This window comes from Lepidochelys kempii, chromosome 21 (assembly GCF_965140285.1).
Source record: "Lepidochelys kempii isolate rLepKem1 chromosome 21, rLepKem1.hap1, whole genome shotgun sequence".
NCBI classification, from domain to species: domain Eukaryota; kingdom Metazoa; phylum Chordata; order Testudines; family Cheloniidae; genus Lepidochelys; species Lepidochelys kempii.
The window spans coordinates 18383289-18403994 of NC_136400.1; the positions used below are offsets into that span (position 1 = coordinate 18383289).

Below are 20706 nucleotides of genomic sequence, written 5' to 3' on the forward strand. Positions count from 1 at the left end.
GCAAAAACCTCACTGTACTTAGAACTCCATAATCCTTTCTGTCCGAGATAAGCTCTCTGTTCAGTTTACACTGCTTACTGTAGTTTTGCATTGCTAGAACAATACAAAGCAGCTGGAGTATGGTGATGAACCTGGCTCTTAATTTGCAATTGACTTAGTGGGTCAGATATCCAGAATACAGTGTAACTTTTTGTTTTTAAATTTAACTTTTTAAATAATATATAGGTAAACTTCCATGATAAATTGTACCATACTGCTACAGTACTGATGAGTAGAACTAAAGATTTATCAAGTTTAGGCAAAAAGAACTATAAAAAGGGGACGAAATGTTAAGGCAGGCACACAAACTTCACTGAGTGCCTGCAAACTATGCTCTGTTTTCAGACGACAGAGAGACAAACCAGAAGAGTAAAGAGGTATGTGCAGAGAAAAGTATCCATATACCATGTCTGCTTTTGAACCTTGGTTTCAGCTTTAAGTAACCTTTAGGGAAGTGAGAGTGAAATCCTTTTTATACGCAGGGCAGGGTTTTGGGGAGTGGGGGGGTAAAGATTATTTTGCAAGGGTATCCAATTTTATAAGCATTAAATTTGGAAGAATGTTTGCCGGATTACCGTGGAGCTCTTTGCTGGAGAAGCTGCTATTCTTTGAATGGCTTTTGCACATTCCCATTCTTGGGATGTGCCAACAGTTCAGCTAAGCCAGTGGAACTTTCTAGTAGCAGTGCCCATTATAGCACCCATTATAGCACCCTCCTCCCCATTCCTCAGTAAAAGAGATGTGGAGCATCAGCCGCCTTAGTTCCTTCCAGTCATAGCAGACTGACCAGGAACCTCACCAGGCTCCCAACCCAGATTCACCTCTCTACCTTCATTAGCTGTTAGTTCTTTATTTTTATTTTATTATTTTTTGACTAAGGTTCTTTAGTCACCCTGGTGCAGATCCTTGGTTCCAATATGTCAGAAACAAAGACAATGATATCAGGGCTCAAGAGTTGCATCTTTTGCCCTGATTTTCCTACTTCCAGAGGCACCTGTGGCCTGCTTGGGGCAAGGTCATTCACCTTGTTTGTCCATATGCAGCACCTTCACTCCCAGGGTCAGAAAAGACTGTGAGAATTGCCTTCAAGCTGTGCAAATGAAGGAGCTATTAACAGCTTCAGCACTGAAATGCAGGGATCTGTAAGTGCTGGGAGACCACACTCTGTTGCAGCCTCCAAAGATATTAGAAAGCCTGGCAAAGTCCTGAAGCAGGTTTCTGCATCCTTGGCTGGAGCCAAACCTAAAGTGTCAGCCACTGCGAATCCACAAAGACAGGATCTGATTGAGCATAAACTCTGGGCTTTGCTGGTGTCCACCTCTGGTTAGAGAACTGATTCTTAACAGCATACCCCAAAGGCTTGAGTACTTGTTGTGCCATATGCTGAAGTACAAACACATTCCTCTAAGACCTCAGCCTCAGAAGCCAAAGTCACAGCAAAGGGTAATATTGAGGGCCAGGGTCCTATTTTGAGAAACACACTCTGCACCAGGTTCAAGGCCTTCTGTTCCATGCTCAAAACATCTTCATAAGTCTGATGAGGCACCTGATGTTTCCTTGGAAACATCACTCCTTACTTGATCCATGTTTACTGTGGTGGCTCAGATTCATGGCATCAAGCCTCTGAGACATCCACATTCCAATCTGCCTTTGGCTCACAGGGCCAATCACAGCTACTATAAGGTGGGCAAACAACTGGATGGAAAATCATACTCTGAGAATAATCAGCAGCAGCTCACAGTCAAGCTGAAAGGGTATATCAAGTGGGGTCCTGCAAGGATCTTTCTTGGGTCTGGTTCTATTAAGTATCTTCATAAATTATTTGGATAATGGTATAGAGAGTACACTTATGAAGTTTGTGGATGATTCCAACCTTGGAGGGTTTGCAAGTACTTTGAAGGACAGAATTAGAATTCAAAATGATCTTGACAAATTGGAGAATTGGTCTGAAATAATCAGAATGAAATTCAATAAGGACAAATGCAAAATACTGCACTTAAGATGGAATAATCAATTGCACAAATACAAAACAGGAAATGACTGCCTAGGAAGGCATACTGCAGAAAAGGACCTGGAGGTTATAGTGGATCATAAACTAAATATGAGTCAACAGTGTAATACAGTTGAAAAAAAGGCAAACAACATTCTGGGATATATTAACAGGCGTGCTGAAGGCAAGACAGAAGTAGTAGTTTTTCCACTCTTCTTAGCACTGATAGTCTCAACTTGGAGTATTGTGTCCAGTCCTGGTCACCACACTTTAAGAAAGATGTGGACAACTTGGAGAGAAAACAGAGGAGAGCAACAAAAATGATTTAAGGTCTAAAACCCAGGACAAGGAAAGACTGAAAAAATGGGTTTGTTTAGCCTGGAAAAGAACAGGGGGTGGGGGGGGATGAGTAAAAGGTTGTTATAAAGAGCAGGATGATAAATTGTTCTCCTTATCAACTGAGGACAAGGCAAGAAGTCATGGGCTTAAATAGCCACAAGGGAGATTTAGGTTAGACATTAAGAATAACTTCCAGACTGTATGAGTAGGTAAGCACTGGAACATATTACCTAGGGAGGTGGTAGAATCTCCATCACGAGAGGCTTTTATGTAAAGGCTAGCTGTACACAAGCCAGGTATGGTCTAGATAATACTTAGTCCTGCCTCCATGCAGAGGACTGGACTAGATAACCTACTGAATCCCTTCTAGTCCTACATTTCTGTGTTTCTTTTCTGATTGCCCCAGATTGGGTGACACAACATTGGTTCTTGAATCTACTGCCATTCTCATAAGAGTCTCCCCACAATTCCAGACCCGTTGACCTAGAAGAGAAATCAGATTTACCATCCAGACTTAGACTCTTGCCACTTGGCAGCATGGGTTATAGGACTTTGACAGATCTGGCACCACCTTGTTTGGAGAAGGTACAGAAGAGTCTATTAAACTTCAGGAAGCATTGGACTCGCCTGGGTTATGATCATAAGTAGAAAAGATTTTCTTTGTGAGCATCCAGCAATAAAATAAACACAGGTTCAGCTGCTGTTCTAGCCATACTGGAGTACTTCATTTTAAATCCTTGGGACTATCCATTATCATCAGTAAAAGTACATCTCACAGCCATCTCATCTCATCTCATCACAGTTTAGCCAGGCAAAACTCTGTATTTTGTAATAAAAAGGTTTTTGGAGGGTTCGAAAGTACATTTACCTCTAGTTAGAGAACCCACAGCAACACAAGACCTCAGTCTAGTACTTAGCTCATGAAACCTCCCTTTATTGTAGCTATCCTGCTTTGAGTAGGGGATTGGACTAGATGACCTCTTGAGGTCTTTTCCAACCCTAATATTCTATGATCACTTCAGCTGCAGGCTCCCCAGGCTGACCCTCCCTCCCCCTTACAGTCTTTCAAAAGGTCCTTCATCACACACCCCAAATTTCTCCAAGGTAACAGAATTCCAGTCCTGTCCTTGCCAGTATTTTTCCCCAGGCCTCACTCCCCACTTAGGGGAAGCTAATCTACACACATTGGATGTTACAAGAACATTACCCTGCTATTTGATTAGGTCTGAGGAATATAGGAAATTGCCTAGACTGTCTCTTATGGGGAAGAGAGTGAAATTCAGGCAATTGCATCCCATTGCCCTTCTAAGTGGGTTAGACTCTACTGAAGAGTGTTATAAACATGCCAGTGCTCCTCTTCCAAAAGTGTGTAGAGTGCACCCAACTAGAGTGAAGGCTGCTTCCATATTAGTGGTCTGTAGAGCTCCCTCTTGAAGCTCAGTTCAGACCATCACCACAAACTGTGCCTTAGATCTGACATCTAGATCAGATCCTCAGTTTGGTAAAAATGTCTTAAAATCTCTGTTTAACTAGGCCTTCTCATCTCACTGTTTGGAAGGAGGAGCACTGCTTGCCAAACTCCCAAGAGTGGAAGTGTGCATAGGCTACTGGCAGAAGAAGTGAAGTTTACTCACCAGTAACCGGAGTTCTTTGAGATGGACTCTGCCCATTCATGCTCCCCATCCCCCTTCCCCTCTCCCTTGGAATCCTAGCTATAACTCTGGACCCAAGGAAGGTGGTAGAAGGAATTGAGGCAGATAGAGCACCAGGCCCACTCTTACAGCCTTACCCTCCACATGTTGGGATCAGAGATCATGAGAGCATTCCACCTGGCACTGTTACTGGAAGGTCTATTCTGCATCACTGGCACATCTCAAGAGTGTGAATGTTCAGAGGTCACTCAAACAACTCCAGTGAGTAACCTACATGTAGAGGGGATTCTGTTTTTGCCGATCCTGGAATTAAATGCATTTGTTTTCACTTCCTTGCAGATGGCCGCTCTTGGGGAAGCCCGTTTAAAGGAGATGGAGGCACTGCGTTCTCTGAGAGCAGCAAATGAAGGGAAGGTGCTATCTAATGAAGATGATGCAGAGATGAAAGTTTGCCTTTGCCAGAAAGAGCCAGCAGCACCAATGATAAAATGTGAACTCTGCAGAGGGGTCTTCCACACCAGCTGTGTTTCAGTGCCCAGTACTTTTCAGGGACCTTGTGTTTGGCTCTGTCCTCACTGCCATAGATCAGAAAAGCCACCTTTAGAAAAAATCCTCCCTTTACTGGCTTCCCTGCAGCGTATCCGCGTGAGGCTTCCTGAGGGAGATGCTTTACGGTATATGATCGAGAGAACTGTGAACTGGCAGCACAGAGCACAACAAATGTTATATTCAGGGAATCTAAAACTTATACAAGACAAAATTGGCTCAGGATTATTGTACAATAGATGGCAAGCCACAGCATGCCAGTTGCCAGAGACAAACAAGGTGAGATTTACTTCTAGGAGTGGGTAGGAGTCATCTGAGTTCAGCAAGAGCAGTTTGCCAAATTCCTTTGTATTTTGTAGATTCTACTTGAAACAGGTTAATTATATATTCACCTAGTGTCTTCAAAAAAGTATTACCATGGCAGATTATTATTTTATTGCTGGCTAATTCTCAAGTGTTGATCCCTGTATAACTTTGAGGAAGTGGGAGTTTTCCTTGTTAGTTGAGGAATATGTGTGTATTATCCACCATGTTGTCCAGCAACTTGGAATGCTGCATTCCTGCCCTGCTGGAACTGAGAATTCTGCATCCTTTTCAATGACTGTCCTTTTGGATTAAGTCTCTGCTGAAGATTCAGTATCCTTACCTATCCTGTTAAAGCACCATTTTGTGTGTGCGTGCGCATGAGTAATGGGGGTGTAGCTGAGGGATGTAGTAGACGATGTATATGTTAAGATGAGTAGGGCCTTTGACAACACATGGTGGGGTGACAGGGTGTATGATGGGTTTCATTTTCCTGAAGGAGGGGGGTTTAGTTTTCAGAAGTGCAGAATAGCTGTTGTTTAGTGTGAGCGTTAACATCCAAACATATTATGGGACCTCTAGAGGTAAGAATTCCTTCAGCAAAACCAGACTTTATTTTTCTAAGGCAAAAAACAAACCCCAAAATGCTTTAAAAGAAAAGTTTCAGGTCTTTGTGTATCAAAAAACAAAACAAAAACAAACCACAAAACCTCCTTTGCACGTCACTTTTAAGGTGTCTGTAACTTGAAGTAAATCTCTCGACTGGCTGAAACTTCTTACTCCTGTTAGCCCAACCTTGTTTGATATCGGACTTGTCTATTTTGGTCACTTTTGACCTACCTAATTCTGTTTTAAGAAATATTCCAGCTGGTTTTGGTAGTTGTGTAAATCAGATACTTTTGCCACATTTGGTACCTATCTAGACTAAAATTTTAAAATGGGGTCCTGTCGCAGGGTGTGCACAGGTTCCCTGCCTCGCGTCCTTGTGCTCTTGTGTTTAGGCTGGTCAAAGAAGGGGTCCCAATGCCTCTTTCAGTTGTTTCACCCGTGTCTTTATTTACAGTGCTTAGTGCAACCCCAATTCCCCCAACACCTACCCCCTCACTGACCCTTCCCTGGGTCTTCTGGCCCCTGAGGCTTCCTGCAGTCAGTAGAAATAGAGCTGCAGTCCCCCTGTCTTCTCCCCTGGCTAGCCTTCTCACTGAGCCTTTCCCTGGACTTGTGTCTCCTCCCAGACACCAGCCCAGCTGGCTCCAGTGGGCTCAGCTGATTCCCCTGAGCCTGCCCTTGTTAGGGTCTGCAGCTGAGCTCCTTGCTGAGTGTCTGGGCCCCTGCACCCGGCTGCTCTGCCCGGAAGCAGGGGAGGAGCCACCCCTTTAGCAGGGCATCCAAAGGGTTTATACCCCTGCCCTGCCACAGGTCCCTAAAATTAAGCACCCAAGTCCTTATTCAGGTTCCTAAATAAAATTGGCCTAATTGTTACAATTGCTGAGCAACCACAACTTTCATTGAAGATAACCAGATAACTTACGTATTTAAATACAAGACTTTAACCACCCAAGTTTGAATCTTTTGGCTAATGACTTTAGTGAAGAATGTAGAAATTTTAGCTTAGTTTGAAAAATTTGCTTAAGAAATAGTCATGAACAATTAATTTAGGGCCAGATTTTCAAAGTTGTTGAGATGCCTAAAGATGCAGTTAGGCATTTAGTTTCCACTAAAGCGTATCTTCCAGAAAGGCATCCCACCTGGATTTGAAGACATCAAAATATGAATAGAACCTAGGTCTACTGAGTCCGAAGCCAATGTCCTAGCCACTGGACCACACTATGTCCTTCTATAAAAGAATATTTGTTTACACTGGGGTGTCAGACTTGTTTGGAGGAAAAGGTTGAATTCTAGATTTAATTGAAGTGTATGATCTATATACTATCCTCAGTTCATAGCAGAAATCCCACTGAGGTCAATGAAAGTTGTGAGGTTACACAAAGTTCAGGAGAGAAGACGGCCTTTGTTTAGTAGATGCAAGTACTTTGCTAATCTGTGCATTTGGTGCATGTTAACCTATGCTTTAAACTGTCCTTGCAATTAATCCCATGACTAGTACAGAATCTCAGTGCAAGAATTCCCTTCTCATTTTTAAGAAGCGAAGGAAATTAGCTGTAAAAGTGACATTAATGCAGCACTGGGACTGAGATTTTACAGACACCAAAGTCAAGAAAGTCTGTTATTCCCAGGTGACCATACCTTGGCTCCACTGTACATGTCTGCACTTTGCCATTAGAGATTATATAAAGTGGTCGAAGAAGCTAGATCAATGCAGTGGGGCCACTTTACGTGGTCTCTGTGGAATCCATAATTCACAGATTTTCATATAAAAACTTCAGTCACAACATTGCTTTTAATAAATTTCCAGGTTTAAGGTGAAGGAGGATGCAAGGAATTTGATAGAATTAATGAGTTGCAATACTAAAAGGTTAAAATACTTCAAATAGAAATAAGTGTTTGTTTTGTTGCAATGTCTGACACATTTAACTCAAAAGGTGTTATACAAAAAGATGTGTTTAATAAATATTTCTGTTCCCTTAGGTATCTCAGACAATTGGTGCAATGTCTTTTTCTCTGCCTCACGACTGGGATAACAGAACCATGTCTTTACATGCTCCCTTTTCTTCAGGACAGAACTGCATTCCCTTTCATGGTTTGTTATATTTCACTTACGTTTTTCAGTGTATGACTGGGAGATCTGAAGTATAAACATGTGTGCCCTGCCTTGTTCTCCAGTTCTTGCTTTTGAGTCATAGAGAGTAGAAGGATTTGTTCATAAAGACAGTTTGGGCTGAAACACAAGCTGGGAAGCCAGATGAATGGGCATCATCTTTCTAAGGCAGGCCTCATAGTCTAGGAGCATGTTAATTCTGTGGGCAAGTTAATGGTAGAAAGGTAAGGGATATGTCAATTTATTGGCAAATATCTACAGAATAATAATTTCAATGGTGTCACCTTCAGCGCAGGGGGGTGAGAAACTGTATGAGGCAAGTCACTTTTAGTGAGAATGTTGCATGGAAAATAAAGGTAAGTGGTACATTGACACAAAAGATGGCCCTGCATATGATATTGCATATCACATTGAGTGTCATACCAAGAATGTATGTAATGTGGTGTGTTTTTAAAAAAAAAATAGAAACATACTTATTTTTCTACTGCAAACTGTGGGACTCAGCTGGAATTGATAAGTTGCCACGTATAGGCTTTGAATGGGATTGAAGAGGAACAAATGCTTAGCAGAAAGCATTTGTTTTCTTAAAGCATTTATTGAAGATGAACTATGGGATGTGGACACAGTTTTAGCAATCCTGTCTGCAGAAATGAAAAACAGTGCATATCCTTAAAAGCTCCAAAAGATGTGGCACTATCAAAAGCAAATGCATGTCTTGCATGGTCTTTCTAAGCCAGCACTTACTGACAATGTGACTGGTACCTGACTGCAGCCGAGGCCTTTCTGCATAGCAATCATAGAGAGTATGGTTGAGGTACAAGCTCTCAACAAACAGTTAACACCTGCCAAGACTTGGCTGAACATTTCATTATGAAGACATAAAGAAAATACTGAACCTATGGCAAAGTCCATCTCCTGTTTGAAATGAATGCAGAGGAATCAATTAAAAAATATTTAAAAAGAAGAAGAAGAAAAAGAAGAGACTTCATGGTGTTGCACCTATTCCGTACAAAATCATTGACTCCACGAACATCTCCAATCTCACAATGAAGAAGTTACTGTCATATACTCTCATGAAGGACAGGTTAACCCTATACTTTATAGGAAAAACGCTCCAGCATGTGAAAAATTGCTCAAAGAATTTTGTCATTTCATGGTGTAATGAAGCTACTTCCTCACACTATTCAGTGGTGGTCCTTCATAGTTCCTATCAGGAGGCTGTCATTAAAATTATGTTGCATGCCATCAATGCCGCAGAGAGAGGTGCTGCTGAACTCCGATTTTTGTATAAGACACACATGTTCTAGTGCTCTCACTACCCAAAACTTCCGCAAGATTGTTTTTTTTGCTTGCTGTTGAAGAACAAAATTGCTGTATGTCCCTAAGGCTATGTCTACACTACAAAAGTACTCCGATTTTATAGAAGTCGATTTTTGGGAGCAGATTGTATAAAGTCGAGTGCATGCATCCACACTAAGCGCATTAATTCAGTCGTGTGCGTCCACAGTACCGTGGCAGACGTCGACATTCCCAGGGGTGCACTGTGGTCTCTGCTGCCCATTGGAATTCTGGGCTGAGCTCCCAATGCCTGATGAGGCCAAAAATTTGTCACAGGTGGTTATGCGTAAATGTCGTCAGTCAACCTTCCCTCCCTCCATGAAAACAACAGCAGACAATCATTTTGCGCCCTTTTCCCTGGGTTGCCCGAATGGACGCCATAGCACGGCAAGCATGGAACCCATTCAGTTCACCGCAGCAGTTATAACCATTGTAAACACCTCGCGCATTATCATGCAGTTTATGTAGAACCAGCACCTGAAAAACCAGGTGACGAGGCGACAGCAGTGCGATGATGAGGACAAGAACACAGATTTCTCTAAAACCGCAGTCCCCAGCAATTTGGAGATCATGGTGTTATTGGGGCAGGCTCATCCTGTGGAACGCTGATTCTGGGCTCGGGAAACAAGCACAGAGTGATGGGACCACATAGTGTTGCAGGTTTGGGATGATTCCCAGTGGCTCCGAAACTTTCGCATGCATAAGGGCACTTTCATGGAACTTCGTTACTTGCTTTCCCCTGCCCTGAAGCGCAAGAATACCAAGATGAGAGCAGCCCTCACAGTTCACAAGCGAGTGGCAATAGCCCTGTGGAGGCTTGCAATGCTGGACAGCTACCGGTCAGTCGGTAATCAATTTGGAGTGGGCAAATCTACTGTGGGGGTTGCTGTGATGCAAGTACCCAATGCAGTCATTGAGCTGCTGCTATCAAAGGTAGTGACTCTGAGAAATGTGCAGGTCATACTAGATGGCTTTGCTGCAATGGGCTTCCCTAACTGTGGTGGGGCTATAGACAGAACGCATATCTCTATCTTGGGACCGGACCACCAGGGCAGACAGTACATAAACTGCCAGGGGTACTTTTCAATGGTGCTGCAAGCACTGGTGAATCAAAAGGAACATTTCACCAACATCAATGTGGGATGGCTGGGAAGGGTTCATGACGCTCGCATCTTCAGGAACTCTGGTCTGTTTAAATGGCTGCAGGAAGGGATTTACTTCCCAGACAAGAAAAAAACTGTTGGGGATGTTGAAATGCCTATAGTTATCCTTGGGGACCCAGTCTACCCCTTAATGCCCTGGCTCATGAAGCCATACACAGGCACCTTGGACAGTAGTAAGGACCTGTTCAACTGTAGGCTGAGCAAGTGCAGAATGGTGGTAGAGTGTGCATTTGGACATTTAAAGGGTCGCTGGCGCAGTTTACTGACTTCATAAGACCTCAGCGAAACCAATATTCCCTTTGTTATTGCTGCTTGCTGTGTGCTTCACAATCTCTGTGAGAGTAAGGGGGAGACGATTATGGCGGGGTGGGAGGTTGAGACAAATTGCCTGGCTGCTGAATATGTGCAGCCAGACACCAGGGCGGTTAGAAGAGCTCAGCAGGAAGAGCTGCGCATCAGAGAAGCTTTGAAAACCAGTTTCATGACTGGCCAGGGTACTGTGTGACACTTCTGTTAGTTTCTCCTTGATGAAAACCCGCCCCCTTGGTTGACTCTAAATTCCCTGTAAGCCACCAGCCCTCCCCCCTTCAATCACAACTTGCTTGCAAAGGAAATAAAGTCACTATCATTTAAAAAACATGTATTCTTTATTAATTGATTATAAAAATAGGGAGATAACTCACAAGGTAGCTCGGGTAGGGTGTGGTAGGAGGGAAGGAAAAGGCAACTTTAAAACTTGTTGAATGACAGCCTTCTGTTGCTTGGACTGTCCACTGGGGTGCAGTGGTTGGGTGTCTGGAACCTTCCCCTCCCCCATGTTCTTGGGCGTCTGGGTGAGGAGGCTATAGAACCTGGGGAGGAGTGAGGGTGGTTAAACAGGGGCTGCAGCGGCAGTCTGTGATCCTGCTGCCGTTCATGAACCTCCACCAGATGCCGGAGCATGTCCGTTTGATCCCGCAGTAGCCCCACCTTTGCCTCATGCCTCCTCTGATCTTCCTGCCGCCACCTCTCCTCACATTCATCAGCCACTTTCCTGTACTCTGCTGTTGTCTCTCCACACATTCTACTGAACTTTGGCAGTGCTGGACGACTGCATGAGCTCAGAGAACATTTAATCGCGCATGCGTTTTTTCACTGCCTTATCTGAGAGAGCCTTTGGGACGGAGGAGGGAGGCTTGAAACATTTGCAGCTGCTGGAGGAAAAAAGGGAGTGAAGTATTTAAAAAGATGCATTTTATAGAACAATGGCTATACTCTTTCACGGTGAACAACACTATTCACATTACATAGCACATGTGATTTTGGTACAAGGTCTCATTTTGCATCTTATATGGAGTGCCTGCGGCTTTCATGTTAGAAATCGTAGAGTCATAGAATATCAGGGTTGGAAGGGACCTCAGGAGGTCATCTAGTCCAACCCCCTGCTCAAAGCAGGACCAATCCCCAACTAAATTGTCCCAGCCAGGGCTTTCAAGCCTGACCTTAAAAACCTCTAAGGAAGGAGATTCCACCACCTCCCTAGGTAACACATTCCACTGTTTCACCACCCTCCTAGTGAAAATTTTTTTCCTAATATCCAACCTAAACCTCCCCCACTGCAACTTGAGACCATTACTCCTTGTTCTGTCATCAGCTACCACTGAGAACAGTCTAGATCCATCCTCTTTCGAACCCCCTTTCAGGTAGTTGAAAGCAGCTATCAGATCCCCCCTCATTCTTCTCTTCCACAGACTAAACAATCCCAGTTCCCTCAGCCTCTCCTCATAAGTCATGTGTTCCAGTCCCCTAATCATTTTTGATGCCCTACTCTGGACTCTTTCCAATTTTTCCACATCCTTCTTGTAGTGTGGGACCCAAAACTGGACACAGTACTCCAGATGAGGCCTCACCAATGTCGAATAGAGGGGAATGATCACGTCCCTCGATCTGCTGGCAATGCCCCTACATATACATCCCAAAATGCCATTGGCCTTCTTGGCAACAAGGGCACAATGTTGACTCATATCCAGTTTCTCATCCACTGTAACCCCCTAGGTCCTTTTCTGCAGAACTGCTGCCGAACCATTCGATCCGTAGTCTGTAGCGGTGCATGGGATTCTTCCATCCTAAGTGCAGGACTCTGCACTTGTCCTTGTTGAACCTCATCAGATTTCTTTTGGCCCAATCCTCTAATTTGTCTAGGTCCCTCTGTATCCTATCCCTACCCTCCAGCGTATCTACCTCTCCTCCCAGTTTAGTGTCATCTGCAAACTTGCTGAGGGTGCAATCCACACCATCCTCCAGATCATTTATGAAGATATTGAACAAAACCGGCCCCAGGACCGACTCTTGGGGCACTCCACTTGATACCGGCTGCCAACTGGACATGGAACCATTGATCACTACCCGTTGAGCCTGACAATCTAGCCAACTTTCTATCCACCTTATAGTCCATTCATCCAGCCCATACTTCTTTAACTTGCTGGCAAGAATACTGTGGGAGACCATGTCAAAAGCTTTGCTAAAGTCAAGGAATAACATGTCCACGCCTTTCCGCTTATCCACAGAACCAGTAATCTCATCATAAAAGGCGATTAGATTAGTCAGGCATGACCTTCCCTTGGTGAATCCATGCTGGCTGTTCCTGATCACTTTCCTCTCATGCAAGTGCTTCAGAATTGATTCCTTGAGGACCTGCTCCATGATTTTTCTAGAGACTGAGGTGAGGCTGACTGGCCTGTAGTTCCCAGGATCCTCCTTCTTCTCTTTTTTTAAAAATGGGCACTACATTAGCCTTTTTCCAGTCGTCTGGGACCTCCCCGGATCGCCATGAGTTTTCAAAGATAATGGCCAATGGCTCTGCAATCACATCCGCCAACTCCTTTTGCACTCTCGGATGCAGCGCATCCGGCCCCATTGACTTGTGCTCATCCAGCTTTTCTAAATAGTCCCGAACCACTTCTTTCTCCACAAAGGGCTGGTCACCTCCTCCCCATGCTGTGCTGCCCAGTGCAGTAGTCTGGGAGCTGACCTTGTTTGTGAAGACAGAGGCAAAAAAAGTATTGAGTACATTAGCTTTTTCCACATCCTCTGTCACTAGGTTGCCTCCCTCATTCAGTAAGGGGCCCACACTTTCCTTGACTTTCTTCTTGTTGCTAACATACCTGAAGAAACCCTTCTTGTTACTCTTAACATCTCTTGCTGGCTGCAACTCCAGGTGTGATTTGGCCTTCCTGATTTCACTCCTGCATCCCCGAGCAATATTTTTATACTCTTCCCTGGTCATTTGTCCAATGTTCCACTTCTTGTAAGCTTCTTTTTTGTGTTCAAGATCAGCAAGGATTTCACTGTTAAGCCAAGCTGGCTGCCTGCCATATTTACTATTCTTTCTACACATCGGGATGGTTTGTCCCTGTAACCTCAATAAGGATTCTTTAAAATACAGCCAGCTCTCCCGGACTCCTTTCCCCCTCATGTTATTCTCCTAGGGGATCCTGCCCATCAGTTCCCTGAGGGAGTCAAAGTCTGCTCTTCTGAAGTCCAGGGTCCATATTCTGCTGCTCTCCTTTCTTCCCTGTGTCAGGATCCTGAACTTGACCATCTCATGGTCACTGCCTCCCAGGTTCCCATCCACTTTAGCTTCCCCTACTAATTCTTCCCGGTTTGTGAACAGCAGGTCAAGAAGAGCTCTGCCCCTAGTTGGTTCCTCCAGCACTTGCACCAGGAAATTGTCCCCTACCCTTTCCAAAAACTTCCTGGATTGTCTGTGCACTGCTGTATTGCTCTCCCAGCAGATATCAGGGTGATTGAAGTCTCCCATGAGAACCAGGGCCTGCGATCTAGTAACTTCTGTTAGTTGCCGGAAGAAAGCTGGGAACTACAGGCCAGTCAGCCTCACCTCAGTCCCTGGAAAAATCATGGAGCAGGTCCTCAAAGAATCAATGCTGAAGCACTTGCATGAGAGGAAAGTGATCAGGAACAGCCAGCATGGATTCACCAAGGGAAGGTCATGCCTGACTAATCTAATCGCCTTTTATGATGAGATTACTGGTTCTGTGGATGAAGGGAAAGCAGTGGATGTATTGTTTCTTGACTTTAGCAAAGCTTTTGACACGGTCTCCCACAGTATTCTTGTCAGCAAGTTAAGGAAGTATGGGCTGGATGAATGCACTATAAGGTGGGTAGAAAGCTGGCTAGATTGTCGGGCTCAACGGGTAGTGATCAATGGCTCCATGTCTAGTTGGCAGCCGGTATCAAGTGGAGTACCCCATGGGTCGGTCCTGGGGCCGGTTTTGTTCAATATCTTCATAAATGATCTGGAGGATGGTGTGGATTGCACTCTCAGCAAATTTGCGGATGATACTAAACTGGGAGGAGTGGTAGATACGCTGGAGTGCAGGGATAGGATACAGAAGGACCTAGACAAATTGGAGGATTGGGCCAAAAGAAATCTGATGAGGTTCAATAAGGATAAGTGCAGGGTCCTGCACTTAGGACGGAAGAACCCAATGCACAGCTACAGACTAGGGACCGAATGGCTAGGCAGCAGTTCAGCAGAAAAGGACCTAGGGGTGACAGTGGACGAGAAGCTGGATATGAGTCAGCAGTGTGCCCTTGTTGCCAAGAAGGCCAATGGCATTTTGGGATGTATAAGTAGGGGCATAGCGAGCAGATCGAGGGACGTGATCGTTCCCCTCTATTCGACATTGGTGAGGCCTCATCTGGAGTACTGTGTCCAGTTTTGGGCCCCACACTACAAGAAGGATGTGGATAAATTGGAGAGAGTCCAGCGAAGGGCAACAAAAATGATTAGGGGTCTGGAACACATGACTTATGAGGAGAGGCTGAGGGAGCTGGGATTGTTTAGCCTGCAGAAGAGAAGAATGAGGGGGGATTTGATAGCTGCTTTCAACTACCTGAAAGGGGGTTCCAAAGAGGATGGCTCTAGACTGTTCTCAATGGTAGTAGATGACAGAACGAGGAGTAATGGTCTCAAGTTGCAGTGGGGGAGGTTTAGATTGGATATTAGGAAAAACTTTTTCACTAAGAGGGTGGTGAAACACTGGAATGCGTTACCTAGGGAGGTGGTAGAATCTCCTTCCTTAGAGGTTTTTAAGGTCAGGCTTGACAAAGCCCTGGCTGGGATGATTTAACTGGGAATTGGTCCTGCTTCGAGCAAGGGGTTGGACTAGATGACCTTCTGGGGTCCCTTCCAACCCTGATATTCTATGATTCTATGAAAGCCTCGTCCACCTCATCCCCCTGGTCCAGCGGATCACACACTCAGTGCCGGGCAACAGAATTCTGCTTGCAGGCGGCCATGGTAAGCTATAGTCTTTTGGCTTCTGCAACCTTCATAACAGCAGCGCCCTCCTCTCCCATACCAAGCAAAGCACGTTGTTGGCCATTTAGTGCTGCGGTTTTCCTGTTAACGTGCAGCAGCAGAAACCAAACTAACCCCCCGCATCCAGTTCTCTGGAATGATTGCTTTACCCCTCACCCCACCGCGTGGCTGGTATCAGGGAAGATCCCTGCAGGCCAAACGCGAACATCTCTGCTCCAAGGCCCCCCCTCCCCCGCCCACAACGTGGCTAACTGTGGGGAGGATTTCTTTTCAGCCACAGGCAAACAGCCCACCTCTGAATGTCCCCTTAATTAAATTCCCTTATTTCAACCAGGTTACCGTGAACGATATCACTCTCCTGAGAATAACAGAGAGAGATAATGTTGCTTGAATGCCAGCAAATGCCGGGACCATACTTTGCCAGGCTTTGTCATGCAATGATACCAGATTACCACGCCATGCTAGTAGCAAGTAAAGTGTCCTACCATGGAGGATGGAATAAGGCTGCTCTCCCCAGAAACCTTCTGCAAAGGCTTTAGAGTACCTCCAGGAGAGCTTTATGGAGATGTCCCTGGAGGATTTCCACTCCATCCCCAGACATGTTAACAGACTTTTCCAGTAGCTGTGCTGGCCACGAATGCATCCCAAGTCCTCAGCGCTACTTAATCATTAAAAAAAGCTTGCTTTTATAACATGAATTATATTTAAAAAGGTACACTCACCAGAGGTCCCTTCTCCGGCTTCGTTGGGTTGGGAGGGTATGTCAGTCAGGATGATAAAAAGATCGTGGCTGTTGGGGAGAACGGTGTGCTGTGTGCTCTCCTCAAGCTCGTCGTCGTCCTCCTCATCTTCCCCGTTCACAAAATCCTCAGGCATGGCGGAGAGTACCCATCATCGGAGTCCACGGACAGGGGTGGGGTAGTGGTGGCGGGCCCCCCTAGAATTTCATGCAGCTCAGCGTAGAAGCGGCATGTCTGGGGCTCTGTCCCAGAGCATCCGTTTGATTCTTTGGTTTTCTGGTATGCTTGTCTGAGCTCCTTAAGTTTCACACGGCACTGTGTTGTGTCCTTGCTGTAGCTTCTGTCCCTCATGGCCTTGGAGATTTTTGAAATGTTTTGGCATTTTGTCTTTTGGAACATAATTCTGATAGCACGGATTCCTCTCCCCATACAGCGATCAGATCCACTACCTCCCATTCGGTCCATGCTGGAGCTCTTTTTCGATTCTGGCACTGCATGGGTCACCTGTGCTGATGAGCTCGCCTGGCCAAACAGGAAATGAGATTCAAAAGTTCCCGGGGCTTTTCCTGTACACCTGGCAGGTACATATGAGTTCAGAGTGCTGTCTAGAGTGGTCACAATGGTGCACTGTGGGATAGCTCCTGGAGGCCAATACCTTCGAATTACGTCCACTTTAACCCCAATTCAAAACGGCGATGTCGATTTCAGTGCTAATCCCCTTGTTGGGGAGGAGTACAGAAATCGGTTTTAAGAGCCCTTTATGTCGAAAAAAATGGCTTCGTCGTGTGGACGGGTCCAGGGTTAATTCGATTTAATGCTGCTAAATCCGACATAAACTCGTAGTGTAGACCAGGCGTAAGAGATGTTTTCCTATTACTCAGACTATTAAAAGTCGCTGCACTGCCAGGCTTCCACGCCCTCTCAGGATGTGACACTACTGGAAGGTTGACTGGAAAGACCAAATTATCTTAGTGGACAGTATTTGATTCAGCCTCTGAAGATACTCTGCTTGCTCTGAAGATGCTTGGAATGGCTGAGACAGTCACTTATGAGGTCATAAATGCACTGGAGGCATTCATGTGCCTGGCTTACCATTTGAAGACCAGGATTATGACACTTGCAGAGCTGTGTTCGTGGATGTTTTCCAAGAAGCAGACAAACTGAGAAAAATTGCCACTAAGACGGGGTGCAATTATACCTGCTATTAAGAGGGCAAATGTCAAGCAATGGAATGGCTCTGGGATGATTTAGCGCATCCAAAACTACCCTTCCCATGGATGGATCTTGGAGGATGGACTGATCGTATCAGTTACGTGTGAAATATGATGCACTTCTAAATCAATCTTTCAGCTAATCAACTGCTTGTGCAAAGACCAGATGATAACCACTCTGCAAATGTCAGGCCAGAAACCTGCCTTGTATGGAGATGTGCAAGAGCAACATGGATGAGGATCAGTGTGATAATATGTTTAGCAGTGGTTCCCTAGACCGAGACAACACTGATGATGACTTTGATGAGTAAATGTTTTTAGTCCTACATGACCAGGCTGACTTCCCTAGGTTTACCAAAAGTCAACGTCTCTTTTGTTATGTAAGCAATAAATCCCTGTTTTAAAGTATAATTGTTCTAGGTTTGTCACGTTTGGCACCAGTGGTCCATGGAAGAAAGGTCTTTCGAATGATACCCAACTTGACCCATTTCCAACAACATTATATTATCAAAAATTCCATCAATCGGAGGGTCTGGACCTGGGAGCCAGGTGGGCAGTGAGTGGCCGCTGCCATGCTGTAGAGGGTGACACCATTGAAATTAAGCTTCTGTAGATTTTTACTAATCAAATGACACCTCCATTATCTTACTGATCTGTTTCCTAGCACGGATGGTCTAATGTGGACCAAACCAATATAGGGCCTAGTACAAATGGCATCTTTCCACTTCTCTCAAAAGCCACCCTTGTTGCTTCCTGCCTTTCACTCCAGACATCTGCTGCTTCAGATGCCAAGGTCTGGCCTTATATTTAGTTTTTACTTTTGTGTGCTGTTAATATGGAACTTAACTGTAGTAATAATTGTACGTTTACTTGCATACTCCAATTTAGAACGGTCTTTTGAGAACGTTATGGTGTAAATTTAAACAAGGAGATGCTCTAAAACTCCACAGTCAATTATGGATTCAGTACACATTTCATTTGCACAGATTCCTTGTACAAAAATGTTAATGCGTTTACATAAGAATTTTGAGTAAACTGCTTTAAAAGCTCAATGGAAAAGACTGCTGTATGAAAGCTTAACAGTAATTATACAGTGAGAAACAGTTTCAGGTATCAGCCTTTAGCTTCAGTTAGAGATTTACAAAAGTATTGTATTAGTAACTTCCCCCTCCCATACTTGGCTTCACTGTGGATTCTCTCCATGGTTTTGTATCTGATTTACCTTTTTCTTTTGTGATTCTGAAAATCTTTCTCCTTTGATTCAAAGGACCATTATTTAACTCACTCCCTCATTGGTCCTGCTTTGAGCAGGGGGTTGGACTAGATGACCTCCTGAGGTCCCTTCCAACCCTGATATTCTATGATTCATGTTGCTTCAAATTGGTAAGAAGCAGCCAAGACAGATGCCTGTCCCTCAGCCTATCAGCTGAGACAGAAATCATAACCCAGACACTGAATAAGTCATTTTTATGATGGTGACCCAGAGAGTTTGAGAGGGGCCATTCCCAGTAAAAGTCTCCACCACCATATGGCAGTCCACAAGTTACTGCACAGGCCTTCATCTTTTCTTTAGTTACACTGTTATAATTAGAGATGAATAGTGAAGTATCTGACAAGATTTATTAGCGATGATTTGCACAAAGACGGTTAAGCATAAAAAATCTTCCCCAAATTTTCTTTTTTATTGATTTATGTACTATTGGGAAAGAATTTTCTAAATCTCTGTATTTATCACAAGCCATAACATTAGAAAATTACAATTTTTGTTTTGTCGTTGTAGTCATTAGCGCAGAACTGGATGAGCTGATGATGGAAGCCCATTTGCTACAGGTTTCACTGCCTGAAATACAAGAGCTCTACCAGATCTTATTCACAAAGCAGAGCCCTGTTCTGCAAACAGAACAGAGGTCAGCAATAGGACCAACAAATGAAAAGGCAGGTATCTGACAACACCACAGATCCCTCTGTTTGGGGCTCTTCTCAAGCAGAGAGGTTCTGGCTGGAATCCATAAACTTCAGAAATGTGTGTGTGTCTTCAGGAGGGGTTGGGAACTCTGTACAACTCTCTGCAGGTTTCTCTGTCTGTGAATATAATTTGTGCTGCATTTCTGCATCCTGAAACTCCATTTGCTGCTCATTTGTATGACTTAATTATGGCCATTCTGATTCTAATAGTAACCAGATACTAATGAGTCCAATGGGGAAGAGGAAGTTTTTCCTTGGAAAATGGAAACTTGTAAAGCTGCTTTGGAGGAGAGAGAGAGAAAGGAGGGAGTCATTCACTCATTCCAACTCTTGCTTTGACCCAATATTCAGCCCTTAAGAATAGCTGCAGGTTGAGTGTGTTTAGTGTGCCATAGAGGGCGGCCCTCCTTTCAGTGTAGCAATGGATGGGTGATATGTTGGAGGGGAAGATAGATCACTGAATAACGGATTAGAGTCCTTAGGGTTTTGCTTCAATATCCTTCTCACTAGAACGAGTGCTGCCGGGGGAAGAGAGATGGAGTTGGTTCTGCGGAGAGAAAATTAAAGAGGCGCTTTGAAAGAGAGGGCTTCTGTGGTGAGAAGAGAGCAAGAGTAAAAAAACTGAGAACACCCAAAAAGAAGAAATTGAAACTGAATCCCTCCAAGGATCTCAGCAATAGCAAACTGGAGAGAGAGCGAGAACGACTCTTTGAGGCGCAGCGCTCCAGCGAAAGCCACTTGCTTCCCTTGGATATGTCATTCTCTGAGCAGGAGGACTCGGAGGGTGAAGATGCAATCTGCCCTGCGGTGAACTGCCTGCAGCCTGAAGGAGATGAGGTCAGTGAATGGGAAACCTGCTGTGGGGGCACTGAATGCAGGGAGCAGGTGATATCGTAACTACTCCCTAATCCTTTTGTTAGACCAACATTATCGACAAAGAGAGTGAGAGCTATTTCAGACACTGGGCACCTGGAAAACCTGAGGAGCTCATCCTTGCCTTCAGTCTCTTCCTTACAGGCACTTTTCTTTGAGTACCTGGCAACTATTGGAACCACTTAGAGTAGAATCACATTCTCACAGGAACTTCTCCCAATGTCTCCAGTAGCTCACTTTTCAGGTAGACAGAAGTAGCTCTAAAAGGGCCATTTGGCAGCTGGCTGCTGCTTGCTGCATCTCCCTCCTGTTCAGCTGGTCAGTTCTCCCCCCACTGAGCTGGCACATTCTCCCACCAGGAATCTAACTCAACTTTTTTCTTTCCTTTCTCCTATTAAGCTTGGAGGGAGGTCCTTACAATGCTGGGTTTCTTACAATCCTACTGTTTCTTTGACAGAAAAGCTACGACTGTTTCTCCTTAAAGGCCGCTTGAAAGGCTGTTTTT

The 20706-nt window shown here is 44.7% G+C and overlaps 1 protein-coding gene across 6 annotated transcripts in view; it reads left to right on the forward strand.

Moving 5' to 3' along the window:
• Positions 1–20706, forward strand: part of KDM5B (lysine demethylase 5B) — a 179507-nt gene that overhangs the window by 155096 nt on the left and 3705 nt on the right. For all 6 annotated transcript variants that reach the window (XM_073319608.2, XM_073319607.2, XM_073319609.2 and 3 more), the window contains 4 exons: positions 4360–4845; positions 7459–7570; positions 19144–19298; positions 19839–20165. In XM_073319608.2, the coding sequence (XP_073175709.2) occupies positions 4360–4845; positions 7459–7570; positions 19144–19298; positions 19839–20165 (1080 nt within the window). The remainder of the gene's footprint in view (positions 1–4359; positions 4846–7458; positions 7571–19143; positions 19299–19838; positions 20166–20706) is intronic.